The 24,852-nt window shown below is 37.3% G+C and overlaps 1 protein-coding gene across 2 annotated transcripts in view; it reads left to right on the forward strand.

Annotated features, from left to right (window-relative positions):
* The window catches only part of MNAT1 (MNAT1 component of CDK activating kinase), a 209,936-nt gene that overhangs the window by 102,815 nt on the left and 82,269 nt on the right, over window positions 1-24,852 (forward strand). For both annotated transcript variants that reach the window (XM_021064673.2, NM_001166316.1), the window contains 1 exon segment: window positions 7,832-7,953. In XM_021064673.2, coding sequence (XP_020920332.1) covers window positions 7,832-7,953 — 122 coding nt within the window.

Below are 24,852 nucleotides of genomic sequence, written 5' to 3' on the forward strand. Positions count from 1 at the left end.
TCATACATGAAACAAATATTCCAAATATGTACCAAACACTGTACTAGGCATAGGGGGTTTAGATACATGAAAATATGATTTCTTGAATTATTCAGCCTCTATTATGGTGTAAAGAAGCTTTGTGCCTCCTTTTCACTGAAAAATATGTCCGCTTCAAAAGGCTACAAATCTTACGTGATTTTTTTTGTTTTGCTTATATCATAATAGTGGTATTTGGAGAACTTTATGTAAAGCAATTTTCATATTTTATCACATTCAGAAATTTAAACTTATGTGTAAGTTACCATTGTTGGTTAGCTAAAAGTGCCAAGGTAAGAATTTGTTCCTTCAAACTAAAAATTATTAAAACTAAATGAGCTAAAATTCTATATATCTGAAAAGTTTGTAAAATTTCTGGTAGATGCTGTTTTTTTTTTTTTTTTTTTTTAAACTAATGCAGACTTTTAAGGAGGCAGGTTTTGTTTCACTAAATAGCCTCCTTGATGTTTTTCTTTTCTGATCTTTTTATAGAAACAGATATGATTTGCTGGACATTCTGTCCTCTTGGCACCAAGTGATAGTTCAGTTAGCAAGACAAGCATCAGAGAAAGAATGTAAAAATAATACTTTTCAACACTGCCCCATTTATCAGTGCTCAAGGAAAAACAAACCTAGAACAACAAAAACAAAATATCTTCCTTAGACTTCCTCCTTTTCCTTTAAGCTACTGCCATATCTCCTTATTTTCATTTTATCTTAGAATTTGATGAATATAATAATCAAGTTTGTTCAGACTTTATACTTCTCAACTCCCATTCTTCTTATGTCATTTGTATTTTGGCCTTTATTTTCATTACTGTACTGAAGCTGCTCTTGGTATTGAAATTCTTTTCATTAGAAATGCTCTTCCCTCTATTTCAGCCCCATTCAACCTTCATAGCCCATATCAAATGTCATTTTTTTCAAGAGTTAAATTGAATAAACATTCAGATAACTGGAGTTCCCTTCATGGCTCAGCAGTTAATGAATCTGGGTAGGATCCATGAGGATGCGGGTTTGATTCCTGGCCTGGCTCAGTGGGTTAAGGATCTGGCGTTGCCATGAACTGTGGTGTAGATTGCAGATGCGGTTTGGATCTGGTGTTGCTGTGGCTGTGACGCAGGCTGGCAGCTGTAGCTCCAATTGGACCCCTGCCTGGGAACTTTCATATGCTACAAGTGTGGCTCTAATAAGAAAAGAAAAGAAAAAAGAGAAAAGAAAGAATAATAATAAAAAAATGTAGATAACTTATGTTCAACAGAATTATATCATTATGTAAGTTTAACTTATTTGAATTCAACTAAAGTTGAAAACAACACCAAACTGGGGAGAAAAATAGCAAAGAATTCCTCTCTTCCCCCAGTAAAAAGTGTTTTTGAAGCAACACAGTTGGCCAAAATCGACCCAGCTACTTTATCTGGTTTTCCACAGAACAAGTGGTAATCTGTTCTAATGCTGGAGGAGAAACTAGCTGAGTTGGATTTATATGAAAAGATGATAGTATGAACAGAACAATGTATAGTATACTTCATGGGCTTCTTAAGGGATTTTTGAGGGGTTGTTTTGACCAATTTTTGCCCAACTCTGGCTTTTGAACCTAATTCCTATGCAAGATTTAGGAATTGTTTTAGCTGTGTTGAACTTAAATCAGTCACATCATTTAGGATCCTTCTATATTGAATCTCTCTTGAATATGTTAGGTGTAGAACTATTTGAGGCAGAGATGGTTAGCTTAGTTCATTTCCTCTCTTTATTTTTGCTTTTTTTGGGAAATAAATTTACATGAATATAGTAAAAGTGGGGGGAGAAAATGCTATTCCTTTTTCATGTTTACCTATAGTTTGGGACCCTTGGCTTTCTGAAAACTAATGACATGTGTCCACAATTATATATATATATATTTTTTTGTCTTTTTGTCTTTTTTTTTTTGTTGTTGTTGTTGTTGTTGCTATTTCTTGGGCCGCGCCCGCGGCATATGGAGGTTCCCAGGCTAGGGGTTGAATCGGAGCTGTAGCCACCGGCCTACGCCAGAGCCACAGCCACGCGGGATCCGAGCCGCGTCTGCAACCTACACCACAGCTCACGGCAACGCCGGATCGTTAACCCACTGAGCAAGGGCAGGGATCGAACCCGCAACCTCATGGTTCCTAGTCGGATTCGTTAACCACTGCGCCACGACGGCAACTCCCGAAACATTTAAAAAATGGTAAAGCAGGGGGTTCTCATTGAGGCTCAGCGGGTTACGAATCCAACTAGTATCCATGAGGATATTGGTTCAATTCCTGACCTTGCTGAGTGGGTTAAGGATTTGGCATAGCTGTGAGCTGCGGCGTAGGTCACAGATACCGCCTATATCTGAGATCTGGCATCGCTGTGGCTGTGGTGTAGGCTGGCAGCTGCTGTTCCAATTTGACTCCTAGCCTCAGAACTTTTATATGCTTGCAAATGTGGCCCTCAAAAGCAAAACAACCGCCCCCCAATAAAACCCCAAATAAAAATTGGTAAAGCAGAAAAAAATCATACAGTGAATACTTATATGCCTAATTTTTCGGTCTTTTTAGGGCTGCACCCACGGCGTATGGAGGTTCCTAAAGCTAGGGGTCGAATCAGAGCTGTAGCTGCCGGCCTCTGCCACAGCCACAGTGTAGGAGAAAATGTCCCAATAAAATGTAGAAAGGAGAGACCCCAGCCATGATGACTAAGCAAAGTCTAGCCAACTGCCCCAACCAGTCCTCCCCCATGCATCTGCTTCTGTAAATTTGTTTCTGCATCTACTACCTTGCCTGACTTCACTCCAGTCCAACTAGCCAAGCTTGGACCTGGAAGTCGTAGCCCATAAAAGCCTTGTGAAACCCTTCTTCCGGGCTCAGACTCTGGAGAGCGATCTCGTCTGAGCCCGCTGGCGTAATAAACCTGAGTTCTCCAACTCTCCGTAGTGCTCGCTTGGTTTCTCGCCGGGTAAAAGAGCTGATCCACTACGGCCACAGAGCTACTGGAGCTGGTACGCTACAGCCACGGGGCTGTCGCCAGAGCTGATAACGCTGCAGCGCAGGGCTGCTGGGTATCTGCTGTAACAACAGCAATGCGGGATTTGAGCCAAGCCTGCAACCTACACTATAGCTCACAGCAACACTGGATCCTTAATCCATTGAATGGGGCCAGGGATCGAACCTGCAGCCTCATGGTTACTAGTCAGGTTCGTTAACCACAGAGCCACGACAGGAACTCCTAGATTCAGTAATCTTTTTTTTTTTTTCCATTTATAATGATTTCTTTTTCCCATTATAGCTGGTTTACAGTGTTCTGTCAGTTTTCTACTGTACAGCAAGGTGACCCAGTTACACATACGTACATACATTCTTTTTTCTCACATTATCATGCTCTGTCATAAGTGACTAGACATAGTTCCCAGGGCTGTACAACAGGATCTCGTTGCTTATCGATTCTAAAGGCAAGGGTTTGCTTCTACTAACCCCCAATTCCCAATCCATCCCACTCCCTCCCTCTTGGCAACCACAAATCTGTTCTCCAAGTCCATGATTTTCTTTTCTGTGGAAAGGTTCATTTGTGCCTCTTAATTTATATTAGATTCCAGATGTATGTGATATCGTATGGTATTTGTCTTTCTGACTTACTTCACTTAGTATGAGAATCTCTAGTTCCATCCAGGTTGCTGCAAATGGCATTATTTTGTTCCTTTTTATGGTGGAGTAGTATTCCATTGTGTGCATATACTACATCTTCTTAATACATTCATCTGTCGATGGACATTTGGGTTGTTTCCATGTCTTGGCTATGGTGAATAGTGCTGCAGTGAACATGTGTGTGCATGTGTCTTTTTCAAGGAAAGTTTTGTCCGGATATATGCCCAAGAGTGGGATGGCTGTGTCATATGGTAGTTCTATGTATAGTTTTCTGAGGTACCGCCATACTGTTTTCCATAGTGGTTGTACCAGTTTACATTCCCACCAACAGTACAGGAGGGTTCCCTTTTCTCCACACCCTCTCCAGCATTTGTTACTTGTGGACTTATTAATGATGCCCATTCTGACTGGTGTGAGGTGGTACCTCATGGTAGTTTTGATTTGCATTTCTCTAATAATTAGTGATGTTGAGCATTTTTTTCATGTGTTTGTTGGCCAGTAGTCTTTAATTTGCTTCATATATATGTATTTTTTTTCCTGAACAATTTTGAATTGTAGTTACTTGAAATTTTACCTTTAAAATCTTTAGCCTCTATCTCCCTCTAACCTGCCCTGGTATAGGACATTTTTTTTTATTGCTTTTTAGGGCCGCACCTGCTGCATATGAAAGTTCCCAGGCTAGGGGTCGAATCAGAGCTATAGGCACTGGCCAACCACAACCATAGCAACACAGGATCCGAGCCGTGTCTGTGACCTACACCATAGCTCATGGCAACACCCGATCCTTAACCCACTGATTGAGGCCAGGGATCAGATCTGCATCCTCATGGACGCTAGTTGGATTTGTTTCCATTGCACCACAGCAGGAGCTCCCAGGACATTCTTATATATAACGTAATGCCATCATCACACCAAACAAAACTAAGAAAAATACTGTAATGTAACCTTATACCTAGTCCATATTCACATTTTATCAGTTGTCCCCTAAATGTCTCAGGACTCTTTTTTACCTTCCTAAATCAGTACTGGGCTAATGACTCTTGTTTATTTATTAAACTTCTTAATTCTTTTAAAATCTAAAACAGCGCCTATCTCATGCCTCACTTCTTGTCTTCCCTTCTTGTGACATTGACTTAATGAAGAGACCAGGCTAGTTGTCATATAGTATGGTTTTCCTAATTTTCCCCCTATGGTGTTATTCAGTATGGACCCTAGTATGTTTTTATTATCTTTTTTATGGTTAAAAATGTAAAATATACCCATTGTGGCCAATGTAGAAAATACTGCATAAAGTGCATAAACACTTCACAATCTACTCACCTAGAAATGACTACAGTTAACACTGTGGTATTTTTGTTATAGCTTTTTAAAATTCAGATTTAAAAAGTAGATCAGCCTCATTAACTTCTCTTTGAACATAATTTTAAATGGGATATGTGTTGTTACAGTTGAACTCATGTTTACTTAAATTTTCCAGTGTTGCTGAACATTTTATGTTCTTTTTGGCTTTTCACTATTATAAATTAAACTACGATGAACAGTCTTTTGAATAAAGATTTGATTAGTATATTTCTGATTTTTTTCTTGTAGATTCTTACAAGTAGAATTATTGGGTTAAAAATATATGAACTTCAGGCGTTCTCATCATGGCGCAGTGGTTAACGAATCCGAATAGGAACCATGAGGTTGAGGGTTCGATCCCTGCCCTTGCTCAGTGGGTTAGGAATCCAGTGTTGCCGTGAGCTGTGGTGTAGGTTGCATACATGGCTTGGATCCCGCGTTGCTGGCTCTGGCATAGGCCGGCGGCTACAGCTCTGATTAGACCCCTAGCCTGGGAATCTCCATATGCCGAGGGAGCAGCCCTAGAAATGGCAAAAAGACAAAAAATAAAATAAAATATGTGAACTTTAAAGGCTTTTAAATTGTTTTTCATAAAGAAAGCAATTCCGTTATTTGTTTTCCTATCAGCAGTGTATAAGAACATCTTTCTTTACACTCTCTTGTTATAGTGAGCATTATTCATTTATTTATTTATTTGGTAACCTGATGGGGATAAGAAGTGTGTTTCAACATTGTTTTAAAGGTTTTAAAGGGTCTAATCTTTTACCATATGAGTTCAAATTAGTCTTGGAGTATTTTCTAGTTGTAATTAAGCTATGCTATACTGATTCAGTCTCTTTCCATCCCCGTCTCCTCCGTATATCCACTCTCTGCTTGTGTTTATTTCCTTTGTCTTAAGACACAACATACTTCTCTAGTAATACTGCTGTCCTCTCCATTGCCTTGCTTTTACAGACTTTGTCTGCCCTCTGAGTTCTAGCACAAGTCGCAGTGTTTTAGTTTTCTACCTTTCATTGATTCTTCCTCTCTTTTGATTTTCTATAGCCCTTCAGTGTATACCATACCATTTGGTACCAAGTCAAATTTAATTTAAATGTTGTATATATCACTAATGCATTATATAATGTGATTTCTTTAATCTGAATCTTCCTTTTCCTGATAATTTAGAATACTATCACACTTACTGTTTTAGTAGAAATATCACTTTCATTTTGCATCCAGAAACTTTTAAACACTCTTTTGCCTCCAGTCTCTTAAAACCCCTTCACATTTTCCCCATAGGACTTCATGTTGAGACATCTAGTCTCTTGGGGACTTTTAAAAAAAAAATTTAATTATGTCAGCGATTTTTCCTATAAGATCTTTTTTAACTTTACTTTTTTTTTTTGGTCTTTTTTTTTGCCTTTTCTAGGGCTGCTCCCACAGCATATGGAGGTTCCTAGGCTAGGGGTCGAATCAGAGCTGTAGCCGCTGGCCTATGCCAGAGCCACAGCAACGCGGGATCTGAGCCTCGTCTGCAACCTACACCACAGCTCACGGCAACGCTGGATCTTTAACCCACTGAGTAAGGCCAGGGACCGAACCCGCAACCTCATGGTTCCTATTCGGATTCGTTAACCACTGCACCACGAAGGAAACTCCTTTTTTAACTTTAGATTTGAGAAACTTAGCATCTATCTTACACCAGCTTTGAGGGAGAAATAGATTGAACATTATAAGACCAGGTTGTGTTTCACTTATGAACTTTCTTTTACTATTTTCATGGTAAGTAGAATTACCATTGAGTAATGTATTTCCCTATAAATGCTGTATTTTTTTTTTTTTTTTTTTTTTTGTCTTTTTGTCTTTTTGCCATTTCTTGGGCCGCTCACGCGGCATATGGAGGTTCCCAGGCTAGGGGTTGAATCGGAGCTGTAACTGCCAGCCTACTCCAGAGCCACAGCAACTCGGGATCTGAGCTGCGTCTGTGACCCACACCACAGCTCACGGCAATGCCAGATTGTTAACCCACTGAGCAAGGGTAGGGATCGAACCCGCAACCTCATGGTTCCTAGTCGGATTCGTTAACCACTGCGCCACGACGGGAACTCCCCTGTAACCTACTTTTAAGACTACATATGAGTATGGGTGTTTTTGTTTTGTTTTGTTTTTGTTTTTTTTGGGGGGGAGCTGTATCCACGGCATGTGGAAGTTCTGGATTGGGCTGGGGTGGAACTCAAGCCACAGCAGTAACCTAAGCCTTAACAGCGACAATACTAAATCCTTAAATGCTAGGTTACCAGGGAACTCCTTTTTTTTTTTTTTTTGACTGTGATCTTTAAAAAAAAATTTATTGTGGTAAAAAACACTTAACATGATATTACCTACCTGACAGATTTTTAAGTGTACAATATTGTTAACTGTAGATACTATGTTGTACAGCAGATCTCTAGAATGATTTCATCTTGTATGACTTAATCTTTATACCCATTGATTAGCAACTTCTTATCACCAAATTTACATATATATGAGTAATATTTTTAATGTAAGGAATTTAGTTCACATTTAAAGTGACTGCAGGGAGTTCCCATTGTGGCTCAGTGGGTTATGAACCCGACTAGTATCCATGAGGATGCAGGTTTGATCCCTGGCCTTGCTCAGTGGGTTAATGATTCAATGTTGCTATGGCTGTGGTGTAGGCTGGCAGCTGCATCTTCGATTCTACTTCAGCCTGGGAATGTCCATATATTGCAGGTGCAGCCCTAAAAAAAAAAAAAAAAAAAAGTGACCGTAAATAGTAATATGAACGTAATATTAAGAGGTATCATTTTCCTTCATTTTTTTAACAGGGTCAGCATATTTCATTAGCACCCATTCACAAGCTTGAAGAAGCTCTCTATGAATACCAACCACTGCAAATAGAGACATGTGGACCACAAGTTCCTGAGCTTGAGATGCTAGGAAGGCTTGGGTAAGTGTCCAGAAGAACTTCTCATTGAGGAGCTGATGTTTAGAGCTTTAGTGTTACTTTTTTAAAAATTGTTACTGTTTTTAACTGACACCTTAGCATTCTTAGATTTTTGAGTTTACATAACTTTACTCTTTTTAAAAATTTAATGCTAAGTTAATACATTATTTTTTCCTATGGTCTTTTTAGGTCTTTTGAGATTCAGATTGGATCATATTATTTAACTTTTAAGGCAGCCTTACTGAAGTAACTGTTTATTTTTAGCTCACTGTGTATTTTTTTCTTTAGAAGTAGAGTTATAATGTAGTCAGTAGTAAGCCAGTGAAAATGGAGTTGAGCTCCTTGCCATGAAAAAGGATAGATTTAACTCACTGTGTGCTGTGTACAGTAAAATTATGAGAAATAAACCACAAAATATATATTTTGTCAAACAGTATAATGTAGGTTTGGCCTGGTGTCTCAAAAGCTATAATATACAACCATTTTGGAAATGAACCTAGGATTGTGGCTTTTGTGAGCGATGATTACATTCTGTGGTAGGGGAACAAATAGGTATTTTTGTACTTGAAAAGTGCAGGCACAAACTTTGTTGAATGGAGTAAATAATATCCTGATCAATATCTCAATCTAAACTATTTAATGAAAAGATGATCTAGAAATAGTTGTTTCTTACCAAAGTAAAATAAAGTAAAAAATATTATGCGAAAAGAAAATAATGGATATAGTGAAACTAAGTAATAAAAAAGTAAGTTAAAAAAGGCCCCAACAACAGAAATAAGATAGATGAAACAAGTTATAAAACCTACATGTGTTCTCAGAACCAAAACTGCAACCTTGAACATAATGTGTACCATTTTACATATAAATATGGAGGCCCCAAGGTCAAATTACTGTTAAAATAATAGATAATTCCTAGATCTTAAGATTTACTTTAGTTTTATCTTCTTTTAAAACTCCTGCAATCTCCCAAATGTGAATCTGTGGGAAAGTGAAATAAAACCTAAAACCCTTTTTGAGTTTGAGGTAACAAATTACCAAATAACTGGGCTAAATACTAAAATTGAAGCTTGAAAAGACTGGCAGTGTTGGGTTTTATGATGTAAAATAGTTATAATTGATATAGACATTGATTTCTTATCTCTTACTGGGCTAGCAAGGGTCAGATTTCTGTATCTCTAAAATAAGCTTTCTTAAAATCTTTATTTTTAATCTTGGTGAAGATAAAATACTTAAGATAGATAGTACTTCTCTGTTACAGTTGCCTTTTTAAATAATTTTAGCATCAGAATTACATTTGAAAGACTATGGAAATGGCCATGAATAATAACACAAAATTAAAATGTACAATAGCTAGTATAAAGAATAAGAAGATGAAAAAACTTTACTATTATAATGTTCTTAGACACATTAAGAAGTGGTATTATAGTATTTGGAGATGTTGGTATAGTAGTATTTGGAGATGTTTACTCTAAACCCTAGAGCAACAACTAAAAATGTAAAACAAAGAGGGATAGTCTGTAAGCCCATAGCAGAGAAAACAGTGAGATCATTAAAAATACTTTGTTAACGAAAAGGAGGGCAGAAAGAGAGAGGAGCAAAAATAAATGGTATAATTAAGGGAACAAATAGCATGGTAGTAGATTTTATCTTTTTTTTTTTTTTTTTTTTTTGCCATTTCTTGGGCCACTCCTGCGGCACATGGAGTTTCCCAGGCTAGGGGTCCAATTGGAGCTGTAGCCACCGGCCTACACCAGAGCCACAGCAATGTGGGATCCGAGCCACGTCTGCAACCTACGCCACAGCCCACGGCAACGCCGGGTCCTCAACCCACTGAGCAAGGCCAGGGACCGAACCCGCAACCTCATGGTTCCTAGTCGGATTCGTTAACCACTGTGCCACGACGGGAACTCCAGATTTTATCTTAACTGTATCAGTAATTACATTAAATGTAAATGTTCTAAACTAGCACTATCCAGTAAAGCTTTTTGAGTTAGGAATATTCTATGTCTGTGCTGTCCGGTAGAGCAGCCACCAGTTGCATGTTTCTACTGGGCACTTGAATGTGCTTAGTGCAAGTGAAGAATTCTGTTTTAAATTTATTCAATTTAATTTAAATAACTACATATGGTTAGTGCTAACATATTTGATAGCATAGGTCTAAATATTCCAAAAAATAGGCAGAAATTGCCAGATTGGGTTAAAAAAGCAAGATTTATTATGTTTTCTACAATAACCTGACATTATGTATAAAGATATAGTTTCTCTGAGCTTTAAAAATTTCTCTGAAATCTTAGCTTTTTAATTTGTTTTTATTTTATAAATAACCAGTATCTCTTCACAGATTTCTTCTGCCCCATTTTCTTGGTTTTCATTCTGACACTCTGATGATGTTGTTTTACAGTTCTTGGATGCTCTGTTTTGTGCTTTTTAATCTTTTTCTTGAGTTTGTGTTTCAAAAGTTTGAGTAATTCCTATTGTCCTATTCTCATAGATTACTTATCTTCTGTGTCCCCTCTGCTGAGAAGTCCATCAAAAGAATTCTTTCTGATATTGCAGTTTCATTTCTAGCATTTCCATTTTGCTCCTTTTTGTTGTAATTGCATCTGCTGAAATTCTCTGTCTATGCATAGTATCTACTCTTTCCACTTAATCCTTCAGCTTATTAATCGTTTTATTTTCAAGTGCCTCTTTGATAGTTCTCTCATCTCTAGGTCAGGTTCTGTGAACTATTTTACAACTTGATAATAGACGTGTTTTCCTGCTTTCTTGTGTTTATTGTGATTTTTGTTTGAATATTGGACATTCTGTGCAACAGAACAGTAGAGACTGAGATAAATAATATTTGTGGCTGGAAATATTGATGTCCCTTTTCCTGTTAGGCGATTAGTGTAGGGCGTTGAGTATCAAGTCTGTAGTTTTATCTTATTTTGGGTTTTGTTGTTGCTAAGGTTACTTACTGTCAGTATATCTCAGGCTTCAAATTCTTCCAGCCATGGTCTCTTGCTACTTTGTGTCTAGTAGGAGGCCTGGAGTGCTGGAGGAATTTTCTTAGTCTTCTTACTTTCAGCAGACTTTGCAAGCGTGAGCCACAGAGAGGTCTTCTCTCTCAGTGCCCCTCCTCAACAATAGACTTCTCTTGCTTTTTCCTTGGAGTCAGTCCTATGGTGGGAGCCAGGGGGTTTCTTAGTTCTGTTCCACTCTTACTCTTAGGAGGTTCTCTGTGCCAGAGTCTTAGAATAGTGCCTTCTCAGCATACAACAATAGTGCCGCCTTCCCCAGAGGATGACAACTCCTGTCTCCTACTTCAGAATGTGGGTAGGTTTGCTATTCCTCTCCCAGCCCTGCAGCTGAGCTAAGTCTTGGTGGGGATGGGAGGTCTTGGGTATAAGACAGTTTCTTGCCCCTCCTTCACCCTCTGTTGTGCATCAGTACCTTAGTTTAGGTAAGAATGGGTTTCCTGCCTTTCCTCAGTGGATGAAGGATTTTGTCTCTTTCAGTATAGGGTTAGGGACAGTGGCAGTAGATTTTCTCCTCCTCCTCCAGTGGTACCCAACCTTTGCCCTCCTCTAGCAGCTGAGTCCTGGCTATTTGTTTGTTTGTTTGTTTGTTTTAATGGTTTATTTCTTCCTGCATGTTAAGTTTTTGATGATTTTTATTAGGTCTCTTCGATGGAATATCCTCCCCATCCTTTTTATTTAATCTGTTGTGGTGGTGATGCTGCTGTATGTGTGTATGTGAATATTTAACCCTGTTGGAATTCTATGTAAAACAGATGTAGCTTGAAGTTCCCGTTGTGGCACAGTGGAAAGGTATCTGACTAGTATCCATGAGGATGTGGGTTCGATTCCTGTCCTCGCTTATTGAGTCAGGGATCTGGCATTGCCGTGAGCTGTGGTATAGGTCTTAGATTTGGCTCAAATCCCACGTTGCTGTGGCTGTTGTGTAGGCTGTCAGCTGTAGCTTGGATTTGACCCCTACCTTGGGAACTTCCATATGCTGTGAGTATGGCCCCCCAAAAAAGCGAGAGAGAGAGAGAGAGAGAGAATTAGCTTGATTGATGGGATTTTTTTCTTGTTATTTTAAGTAAATTTTTTTTAATAATTTTTTTTTTTTATTTTCCCACTGTACAGCAAGGGGGTCAGTTTATCCTTCCATGTATACATTACAATTACATTTTTCCCCCACCCTTTCTTCTGTTGCTACATGAATATCTAGACAAAGTTCTCAATGCTATTCAGCAGGATCTCCTTGTAAATCTAATCTAAGTTGTGTCTGATAAACCCAAGCTCCCGATCCCTCCCACTCCCTCCCTCTCCCCCCAGGCAGCCACAAGTCTCTTCTCCAAGTCCATGATTTTCTTTTCTGAGGAGATGTTCATTTGTGCTGGATATTAGATTCCAGTTATAAGTGATATCATATGGTATTTGTCTTTGTCTTTCTGGCTCATTTCACTCAGTATGAGAGTTTCTAGTTCCATCCATGTTGCTGCAAATGGCATTATGTCATTCCTTTTGATGGCTGATTAGTATTCCATTGTGTATATATACCACATCTTCCGAATCCAATCATCTGTGGATGGACATTTGGGTTGTTTCCATGTCCTGGCTATTGTGAATAGGGCTGCAATGAACATGCGGGTGCACGTGTCTCTTTTAAGTAGAGTTTTGTCCGGATAGATGCCCAAGAGTGGGATTGTGGGGTCATATGGAAGTTCTGTGTATAGATTTCTAAGGTGTCTCCAAACTGTTCTCCATAGTGGCTGTACCAGTTGACATTCCCACCAACAGTGCAGGAGGGTTCCCTTTTCTCCACAGCCCCTCCAGCCCTTGTTATTTGTGGATTTATGAATGATGGCCATTCTGACTGGTGTGAGGTGATATCTCATGGTAGTTTTGATTTGCATTTCTCTTATAATCAGTGATGTTGAGCATTTTTTCCTGTGTTTGTTGGCCATCTGTATATCTTCTTTGGAGAAATGTCTATTCAGGTCTTTTGCCCATTTTTCCATTGATTGATTGGTGTTTTTGCTGTTGGTTTGTATAAGTTGTTTATATATTCTAGAGATTAAGCCCTTGTCAGTTGCATCATTTGAAACAATTTTCTCCCATTCTGAAAGTTGTCTTTTTGTTTGCTTTTGGGTTTCCTTTGCTGTGCAAAAGCTTTTCAGTTTGATGAGGTCCCATGGGTTTATTTTAGCTCTAATTTCTATTGCTTTGGGAGACTGACCTGATGTTGATGTTCATGATGTTGATGTCAGAGAGTGTTTTGCCTATGTTTTCTTCTAGGAGTTCGATGGTGTCCTGTCGTATATTTAAGTCTTTCAGCCATTTGGAGTTTATTTTTGTGCATGGTGTGAGGATGTGTTCTAGTTTCATTGCTTTGCATGCTGCTGTCCAGGTTTCCCAGCAATGCTTGCTGAATAGACTTTCCTTTTCCCATTTTATGTTCTTGCCTCCCTTGTCAAAGATTAATTGAACAAAGGTGTCAGGGTTTATTTCCGGATTCTCTATTCTGTTCCATTGGTCTGTGTGTCTGTTTTGGTACCAGTACCACACTGTTTTGATGACTGTGGCTTTGTAGTATTTCTTGAAGTCTGGGAGAGTTATGCCTCCTGCTTGGTTTTTGTTTCTCAGGATTGCTTTGGCGATTCTGGGTCTTTTGTGGTTCCATATAAATGTTTGGATTGTTTGTTCTAGTTCTGTGAAAAATGTCATGGGTAATTTGATAGGGATTGCATTGAATCTGTAGAGTGCTTTGGGTAGTATGGCCATTTTTACAGTATTGATTTTTCCAATCCATGAACATGGAATATCTTTCCATTTCTTTACATCTTCTTTGATTTCTTTGATTAAAGTTTTATAGTTCTCGGCATATAGGTCCTTTACCTCCTTGGTCAGGCGTATTCCGAGGTATTTGATTTTGTGAGGTGCAATTTTAAAAGGTATCGTATTTTTGTATTCCTTTTCTAATGTTTCATTGCTGGTATACAGAAATGCAACTGACTTCTGAGTGTTAATCTTATATCCTGCTACTTTGCTGAATTTATTAATCAGTTCAAGGAGTTTTGGGGTTGAGTCCTTAGGGTTTTCTATGTGTAGTATCATGTCATCTACATACAGTGACAGTTTTATCTCTTCTCTTCCTATATGGATGCCTTTGATTTCTTTTGTTTGTCTAATTGCTGTGGCCAGGACTTCCAAAACTATGTTGAAGAGCAGTGGTGAGAGTGGGCATCCCTGTCTTGTTCCAGATTTGAGTGAGAAGGCTTTCAGTTTTTCCCCATTGAGGATTATATTTGCTGTGGGTTTATCACAAATGGCTTTGATTATATTCAGGAATGTTCCCTCTATACCCACTTTGGCGAGGGTCTTGATCATGAATGGATGTTGGACTTTGTCAAATGCTTTTTCTGCGTCTATTGAGATGATCATATGGTTTTTGACTTTTCTTTTGTTAATGTGGTGTATGATGCTGATTGATTTGCGTATGTTGAACCATCCTTGTGAACCTGGGATGAACCCAACCTGGTCATGGTGTATATAATTTTTTTGGTATGTTGTTGGATTCGGTTGGCTAAGATTTTGTTGAGAATTTTTGCATCTATATTCATCAATGATATTGGCCGATAGTTTTCTTTTTTGGTGGTATCTCTGTCTGGTTTTGGAATGAGGGTGATGGTGGCCTTATAGAATGTCTTTGGGAGTATTCCTTCTTCTTCAACCTTTTGAAAGAGTTTAAGGAGGATGGGCACCAATTCCTCTTTATATGTTTGATAAAATTCGCCTGTGAAGCCATCTGGTCCTGGACTTTTATTTGTAGGGAGTGATTTTATGACCTCTTCAATTTCATTTCTAGTGATGGGTCTGTTCAGTTGGTCTGTTTCTGCTTGATTCAGTTTTGGCAGGCTGTAAGATTCTAGAAAACTGTCCATTTCTTCCAGATTGTCAAACTTGTTGCCGTATTGTTGTTCATGGTATTCTCTTATGGTTTTTTGTCTTTTTTTTTTTTTTTTTTTAAGGGCTACACCCGCGGCATATGGAGGTTCCCAGGCTAGGGGTCCAATTGGAGCTACAGCTGCAGCAACATCAGCCCAGCCATGTCTGCGACCTACACCACAGCTCACAGCAACACTGGATCCTTAACCCACCGAGGAGGCCAAGGATCGAACCCTCAACCTCATGGTTTCTAGTCGGATTCATTTCCACTGTGCCACAACAGGAACACCTTAAGTAAAATTTTTAAATTGAGTAAACTTTGGCATCACCTTTGATTGTTTAGAGTCCTTTTAGGTTTCCTTCTGTCTTTATGACGATTATGGTTTGAATTTTAAAATGTAGGGTAACTGCTTTTTAGATAAGGTGTAAGCATAGTATTTTTTATTTTCCCCAAGTTTTTCATACCTAAAATCTTATTTGAACCTAAAAAAGGATACTGGATCATGGCTTTATCTTGTCTTAGTAGTTGAGGGGCTTTCATTAATTATTGATTATTTAGAGTACGATTAGTTCCAGAATTCTAGGAGCATACCTTTATCTTTCTCAACAAAGACTATACTATGTATTCCATATACACAACAGTTAAGAAGATGGATTGTTCTGATTACAAGTACTCTTGTGTGTATTTCAAGCACTAGAACTTGAAGTCTCTTTCAGCGTCCTGTGGCTAAGTAGTGGAGGAATTTCTAGATCATCAGTAGTGATGTCAGAATTGTAAAGGAACGTTGACTTTTTCTTGATGTAGAAAGTATCCACCAAAATTGAATGTACCTCACAGCTTCATTCTCTTCAGCCTTTTATCTTAAGAAAGGGATGGAATTACACAGACAGTTTTCCTTTTTGTCCAGGGTTAGCTCAGGTGGTCTCTTTGGTGATATGTTATGACTTCATAATTAAACATTAGCCAAAATAAATCTTTTTTTTTTTTGTCTTTTTTTTGCTATTTCTTTGGGCTGCTCCCGTGGCATATGGAGGTTCCCAAGCTAGGGGTCGAATCGGAGCTGTAGCCACTGGCCTACGCCAGAGCCACAGCAACGCGGATCTGAGCCACATCTACAAGCTACACTACAGCTCATGGCAACGCCGGATCGTTAACCCACTGAGCAAGGGCAGGGACCGAACCCGCAACGTCATGGTTCCTAGTCGGATTCGTTAACTACTGTGCCACGACAGGAACTCCCAAAATAAATCTTAAATTGATTTCTCTTATTACTAGTTCATTTTCTTTTCTGGAATTACTATTTGAAGTATACCCTTTCTTACTGTTTTAAAGATTATTCTAGATCTAGGACTATATTTTTACATAATCTAATTTTCAGAAACATGTACAAGGAAACTAAAGAAGCCACTCTGTGAAGTGACTTTTCAAAGAACATTGCGATATCTACAAAGGTACTGCTCTTAGGGTATAGGGAATATAAACTTCAGCTGACTTAATGAATAGTTACATATCTAGTCTAAGAGTTATCTGTATCTCTGTTAGAAGATTTCATCTAAAAGCCTCAGTTGAGCTCTCTCCGTTCCCGTAAAACTCTAGCTGTCCAGCTTTTACTCCTCTCTCTCTCTCTTCTTCTGTTACAACAAATTTGCATTTTATATCATGTTATCCTACAGAGGAAGCAATTTTTTTAGAGGCAAATAGAGAAGAAATTAGCTACTTCCTGTCCATGTCTGCATTGAAATCTGTATGACGTGAAATTAAGAATAATACACATTGTAGCTTTTCTTCAGTTGGTGCAAAACTATGGATGCAGGCACTTTCAAAATAGTTTTTATTATATATTTTTGGGAGTCTGTGGCATAAGGTCTTTATTATATATTTTTGGGAGTTTGTGGCATAAGGAGTCTGTGACATTGTGTCTCCAAAGAAGTACATTTTTGTCCTCCTATATAGCTTAGATAAAGGATGAAATCAGAAATACATTGCCACGAGATTTTAGGTGGTTTTTACTGGGATATTTTCTAAAGTTAGTTAAACTTGAGAAGTAGATGAAGAATAAATGACAATTTTTCATTCAAGAGGGTATTATGAATATATAATAACAGTTCAGATTACATTGGCAGTACTCTCCTGGTTTGCTCAAGGCAATGTGTAAACATGTTTTATTAATTCCATGCCAGTGGGAGCAAGCGTTGGGAAAATTTAACTGCTAATTGAAATTCCCCAGATTGCAGCTGTAGTGATTAGTTTAGAAAAGTCTCACTGATTGGCATTGTGAGACAGTGTTTTTTAATAATGAACTGGCTTTCTAGTTAATATTTTACCACCTTCCACCCAAAGAAGAGTATTTCCCTTAACTATCTGATATGAATTACAAGCATTTATCAGTTTTATTCATCAATTTCAAATTAGTCAGATATCACTATTTTAAATATATGTGATTTCTTTAATATTAGCTACTGTTCATGTACCTATTACAGAAATAAAGAAAAACTGTTGTTTCATGAAAAGCTATGATCTTTAAGATGTATATTTTTCAATTTTTCTTATTTGTGAGTTTAAATGAAACCATTTGCTACCAATTTCTGTAGAATAAAATTTTAATCTTCATTTCTTTAGAACATTTTTGCATTTTTTTTTGTGGTAGAGAGTTGTAGCCAGCTGCATTTCTGTCTTTTCTAGTAACATAACTAATGTAAGTTCTGTGCTGTCAGTTATGATAACTTTAAAAAACTGCGATAATTTAATATTGAGGCCTTTCTAACCAGTTGATAAGATTAGCTATTATTATGAAAACAGTAATGAAAAAAAATTGAGGTAGTAATCATAGTATGGGTTAACTCAGTTAACTGGAACCTGATGATAATCAGAAGAAAGTTTCTTGTTTGCTCTCCATCAACACCTACCAATTTTGGTTCCTTGTATGGCCATAGACTACATTGATAAAGACCAAATTGCTGAACAGAGGTAACTGACCTGTTCCAAATCCATTATTGTTGTTAGCAAGACAATTAAAATGTTCATTCTTGAGAGAGTAGAATAGGGTATAGTTCCCCTAAAATAGAAGACCAGGTTTCACAGTAACCCTGGAGATTCTTTCCTCCCTTCCCTCTGTCCCTCTCTCCCTGCCTTCCCTCTTTCCTTCCTCCCTCCTTTGCCTTCCTCCTTTCTCCCTCCCTTGATCCCTCCCTCCCACCCTCCTTCTTTTCTCGCTGCACTCCTCCCTCCCTCCCTCCCTTCCTTCCAGGTATGATTGATTTACAATATTGTGTTAGTTCAGGTGTACCGCAAAATGATTCAAAATTATGTATATACATATATGTATTCACGTTTTTACATACATGTTGTTTTTTTTTTTTTTTTTCCGCTCTAATGATTAGTGATGTTCAGAATCTTTTCATGTGCCTGTTGCCATTTATGTGTCTTCTTTGGAGAAGTGACTGTTTAGGTTTTCTGTCCATTTTTTGGTTGGGTTGGGATTTTTTGTTTTTGTTTTGTGATACTAAGTTGTGTGATGTTTTTGTGTATTTTTGGATATGAACCTCTTGTTAGTTGCCTCATTGCAAATATTTTCTCCTATTCAGTAGGTTGTCTTTTTGTTTTGTGGGAAGGTTTCCTTTGCTGAGCAAAAGCTTTCAAGTTTGATTAGGGCCCATATGTTTATTTTTGCTTTTATTTCTTTTGCCTTGGGAGTTTGATCTAAGACAATATTGCTGCAATTTATGTCAAGAATGTTTTCCTTATGTTCTCTTGTGGAATTTTTATGGTATCATGCCTTATATTTGGATATAAGACCATTTGAGTTTATTTTTATATCTAGTGTGAGGGAGTGTTCTAATTTCATTGATTTACATGTAGCTGTCCAACTTTCCCAACATCACTTGCTTAAGAGACTGTCTTTTCTCCATTGCATAATTGTACCTCCTTTGTTGCAGATTAACTGACTGTAGGTGTGTGGGTATATTTCTAGGTTCTCTATTACTGTTCCATTGATCCACGTGTCTGGTTTTGTGCTGATATCTATGCAATTTTGATTCTTTAGTTTTGTAGTATTGTCTGGAAGATTTATGCCAACCCTGGAGATACTTTTTATGACCATTCTTTTGCTCTTAAAAATTGATGATTGATAAATTGAGACTTAATATGTCATAAATTTGAGATGGGATATTGAACATATTCTAAAATTTTTTCTTTGTTGTAATACTCTCTTTGTCCCTCCTTAAATCTCATTGTTGCCAGAGAAAACTTACTAATATATCAATCTGGCCATATCTATTATTAATATCATTCATTGGCTCATCATTTCCTGCATAATCTGATCCCTATCTACCTTCATAGCCGCATGTCCTGGTCTTCTCATACTTGATATTTGTTAAGAACCTCATGGTATCTCACACATTTTTGTGACAATCTATGTGCTGTTTCATTTCCTTAGGAGACTCTTTACCTTTACATTTGTGGCACAGTAATTTCTTTCCTTCCTTTCCTCCCTCTGCATGAATTGTCTGTTTTTGTTCCTTGTCCCCTTTTCTATTGTGGTAGTGGTTTTCCTTGTTTATTTACATGTCAGCCATATAGTAAGACTATTAACTTTTGAAATTTTAAATTTTCTTTTTTTCTTAATATTGTCTATGATGTAAAGTAGTTTTTTTGTTGTTTGTTTAATCAGGATCAGTTTTTTTTTTTTTTTTTTTTGAAGCTGCAAATCATCCAAAATAATGGTGTTTCTTTTTTCCGTCTTTTTGGCATTTCTTGGGCTGCTCTCACGGCATGTGGAGGTTCCCAGGGTTGGGGTCCAACTGGAGCTGTAGCCACCGGCCTACACCAGAGCCGCAGCAATGCGGGATCCGAGCCTCGTCTGCAACCTACACCACAGCTCATGGCAACACCGGATCCCCAACCCACTGAGCAAGGCCAGGGATCGAACCTGCAACCCCATGGTTCCTAGTCGGATTCGTTAACCACTGCGCCACAATGGGAACTCCTGGTGTTTCTTTTCTCTTCTCTTTTTCCCCCCTTTTTGACTTTCTATGGCCATCATTGGTTTAGCATCTAACTTTTTTTAAATTGAAATATAGCTGATTTACACTGTTATGTTAGTTTCAAGTTATAGCATAGTGACTCAGTATTTTTATAGAGTACATCCCTTTTAAAGTTATTAGGAAATACTGTCTAAGTTTCCCTGTGCAGTACAATATATCCTTGTTCCTTATCTATTTTACACATAGTGGTTTGTACTTCTTAATCCCAAACTCATATCTTGTCCTTCCTTTTTTCCTCTCCCTACTCTTAACCACTAGTTTGTTTTCTATATCTGTGAGTCAGTTTTTGTTTTGTTATATGTAAATCCATTTGTTTTATTTTTTAGATTCCACATATAAGTGGATAACAGAGTGTTTGTGTTTCTCTGATTTGTTTCAGGAAGCATAATACTTTCTAGTTCCCTCCACATTGTTGCAAATGTCAGTGTCTTCTTTTTTATGACATTGTATATACATCTCCTTTATCTGTTCATCTGTTGTTGTATACTGGGTTACTTGGTGTGAAGGAGGTTTAATCTTTGAGCAGTAAAATATTTTGATGATGTCCTGTTAATTTTCCATCGCTCTTCTACTTAAGAAGTCCTAAACCAACACAAAACTGTTTTTATATTTATTTATAGTATACTTTTTATGTAACTGCAATTTTTACATCTAATTGCTTAATCCATCTGGAATTTATTTATTTGTAAGTAGCTACAAAAAAACTTTACTTGTTTTTCAACTAGTAAATCAGTTGGCCCAGAACAGTTTATTCAGTAGTTCTTTTTTCTGTTGATATGTTATAGTAACATACTAGGGATTATTGTCCATTGCCTTTTGCATTAATTTTTGTTTCAGTTTTCTTAACCATATCACATTTCTATTAATTTAAATTCATGATATGTCTTAGTACTAAGTCATATATTTATTTCCTATTGCTGTGTATCAAATAGCACAAATTTAGTTGACTCGAAATAACATCCATTTTATCTTGTTAATTATCAGTGTTTTTGAGTTATGAGTCTGGGCATGGGTTACTTGGATCCTATACTCAGATTAGACATGTAAGCAGGTAATGTAGGTCCATATAAGCAAGGTTTGGGCGGGGATCATCTTCCTAGCTCATTGATGTTATTGGAAGGATTAGGTTTCTTACTGACAGAGAACTCACAGTGGCTTACATCTTCAGTGCTTTTAGGAGAAAATCTCTTTGAATCTCGTCCTTTTTTTAACAGGTTCCTACCTGCTTGACCCACTTAGATAATTTCACTTTTCATTGACTTAAAATCAACCACTTTGAGATTATAATTAGATCTGCAAAATCCTTTTTGCCATATAATATAATCTTAGGAGTGAAATCCATCATATCCATGAGGACAAAATTATGCAAGGGTTCATACACACAAGGAAGTGGGAATCTTGGTGGCCATCTCGGTATTCTGCCTACTACAGTGGGGCAAGTCTTCCTTTGCTGTATATATGTATGTACACACACACACACACACACACACACACATATTTTTGTCTTTTTTTTTTTTTTTTTAGGGTCACACCTGCAGCATATGGAAGTTCCCAGGCAAGGGGTCGAATCAGAGCTATAGCTGACAGCCTACGCCACAGCCACAGCAACACGGGATCTGAGCCACTTCTGTGACCTACACCACAGCTCACAGCAAGTTGGATCCTTAATCCACTGAGCGAGGACAGGGATCGAACCCGAGCCCTCATGGATACTGGTTGGGTTCGTTACCACTGAGCCATGACGGGAACTCCCTTTGCTACTCATCTTTTTCAAAGTGTTCTCAGCATTATAATTTGTTCTTCCAAGTAAACTTTGTTGGCCAAAGCAACAAAGCACTCTACAGTTCTATCAAGTTTTTTATATATTTGAAAATTTTTATTATAAAATATTATGAAACAAGGAATCAAAAAAAGCAAAGCAATACACACCAACAACTAAGACACAGCTATCCCTATCGCCCGTAGATACAAACACACATCACTTTTTTGGTATTTCATTTGGAATTGCTTTAAATTTATAAACTGATAAGGAGAGAGTGGGCATTTATTATTTATTGACTTTTCATATGTTGCTGTTATAAAATTATTTTTGTTGTATTTTTAACTTTTTTTCCTAACTTGTTATTGTTTAAATATATTTTCATTTTATGTATAGCTATTTTACTGATAATTTTAATTGTTCTTTTAGGTGACTGAGATTTTATCTGGAAGTCTGTCATTTGAAAAAAATTTTTTCCTTTACATGCTCTCTCTCCAGTTTCTTTCTTTCCTTCTTTCTTTTTTTTTTTTTTTTTTGTATTTGGCTAGAACTTCTTAACCTGGTGCTATACAGTTGTGATAATTGCAGTTTCTTGTGTCTGAATTTTTTGTGAATGCTTCAAGTGTTTCCTCATTAATTATTATGTTGGTTTGTTAAGTGATTTTTTCTTATCATTTTGATGTATTTTTTAAAAATCATGTTGCAGAATTTCTATTTTTTTGGTCAAGATCTTTACTTATTGACTTATTACACATGGATTGTCTAAGAATGGAGAAAAGGTGTTTGTTTTGTTTTTGATCCTGTCCATTTAAGTTTATATATTAGTTTTTAGAAAAATTCTTAGGGGCACCAGGAAAATCAAAGAATATGGAGAAATATAAGACTCACAAAAAAGACTGCATATTTTTGCATATATAATATATATTTTTTGTCATAATTATGGAAGTGTTACTAAGTTACCTTTTTTTCTGGCTATGACAGCAAAATGTCTTTAGTATGTTTTTTTTGGTATTTGAATTAGAAATCAATTCACACATCTATCATGAACCTTTGTGTTTAAAGTTATAGTCTGGTGCTAGTCTGGTAAGTTTTAAATCTTGTTTTGCAATCGTGGAAAAAAATATGTTTCTGCTTGAAGCAGTTGTCAAACAAGCTTCTTTCATTGACAGTCAGACGCAGGGCAGCTGAATGAGGCTGTTTAGTCTAGAGTAAATGCTCACGAGATTACAAGGTCACTGAGGAAATGTAATTATGCAGTTGATTCCAGAATAGTTTTTTGTAGTAAGGGCTTTAAGACTATTAAATCATAATAGTAATTTAAAAAATATATATATTCCAAAATTAATCTCAGAAAAGCAACACTAAATAAATTATTTAGTTCAGTAATAAAATTATAACTATAATTTATTACAATGAAATATCATTTAAATTCAGATTTCTACAGGACCCTAAAAAAGGAAGTTCTATGTATTATTGGAATTTGCTCAGTTCCTCCCAAATCACTATATAATTCAGTCTACCCAATATATCTTTGTATAATTGTCTCCTTTGGGAAATGAAACCTCATAGTACTTAACTCATGTTAATTGAGAAAACAGTTGATTATTTAACAGCCCTTTTACTTTTGTTATTCATTTGATGATCACTCATTTGATTAGGAAGCACCTCCCATGTGCCAGTTAGTCTTACAGACACTAAGCAAACCGCAGTGAGCAAAACAGAGAAAACACTGTCCTGAAGCTTACATTTTGCTGGAATGAAATGAGCAATATAAATACACTAATGAATTTGTTAGATGACAGTATTTTGAGGGCAAATACAGCAGGATTAAGGGATATGTGGTGATTGTAGTAGAGTGCTATTTTACACAGGTATGAGTAGAATCTTTGGTAGGATGATATTTGAACAGAATGAATTAAGCAAAGAAGCTAACTAACAGTGTAATATTATGATGGATGCAGAGGCCCTGAGGTGGGAGTGTACATGAGGAAGAGAAAGGAGGCCAGTGTCAAGAGCAGAGTGAATTAATTGGGGAATAATAGGAGATGAGGTCAGAGTGGTAGCAGGTTTTTATGTAAGAAGGCAGGCTGCCAATTACATCATGTAGGGTTTTTTTTGAGATGATGGTTAAGATTTGGGCTTTTACTTTGAAGAAGATGAGAAGTCACAGAATTTTGAACAAAGGTGTGTCACACGACATGTTTAGAAATGTCTGTTAGAATGGATGGTGGGTGAAAACTTGCTACTGTCTTAGTTAAGGTGGTAGTGGCTTGTACTAACAATGTAGTTGCTGAGAAAGTAGCTGGATTACAAAAATAATTTTGATAGCGTCAGATAGATGATTTTTGATGGATTAGATGTGGGGGAGGTATGAAAAAGTTGCTCCCAGGGTTATATCTGAGCAACAAAGTTGCCGTTTAAGTGTGATAAGGGAGTTTAAGTGTGATAAGGGAGACTGGGGGAGAGGATCTTTGAGGCAGAACAATTGTGTCAGTTGCTTTAAGTTCAATTTTTTATTTATCAAAAATTTTAAAAATATATGTTTCTAAAGAGACTGCAAAGGAGTTCCCATCGTGGCTCAGTGGTTAACAAATCCAACTAGGAACCATGAGGTTGCGGGTTCGATCCCTGGCCTTGCTCAGTGGGTTAAGGATCCAGCGTTGCCGTGAGCTGTGGTGTAGGTTGCAGACTCGGCTTGGATCCCGTGTTGCTGTGGCTCTGGCGTAGGCTGGTGGCTACAGCTCTGATTAGACCCCTGGCCTGGGAACCTCCATATGCCAAGGGAGCGACCCTAGAAAAGGCAAAAAGACAAAAAAAAAAAAAAAAAAAAAAAAAAAAAAAGACACTGCAAGGAAATAACTTAGCAAGTCTCCTTTTTCACAAGAGAGTGAACTCTCCTGAGTTCACCACAGGAGAGGCCAAAGAAGAAAACTTTCCTGTGCTTATAGTCACATCTCTGGTTAGTGCAAGGCTAGCACTAGATCCTTACTGTATTAGGATATTTTACTTTGCCACACAGTATGACCTTGCCATGTACAGAGCTTTCAAAATCTGAATGAGCTTTATTTTTATTATGTTTTTTGAATATTATTTTAGTTTCAGGTAGTATATTTAAGGACAAATTATGTAGCAACTTTGCTTATTAATATTCTTAGAAAATGATAA

Source organism: Sus scrofa, chromosome 1 (genome assembly GCF_054392235.1).
Source record: "Sus scrofa isolate SSC_HxYL_T2T_F1_AM1 chromosome 1, Sscrofa_HxYL_maternal_Yorkshire_Landrace_v2.0, whole genome shotgun sequence".
In the NCBI taxonomy this organism is placed as follows: Eukaryota; Metazoa; Chordata; class Mammalia; order Artiodactyla; family Suidae; genus Sus; species Sus scrofa.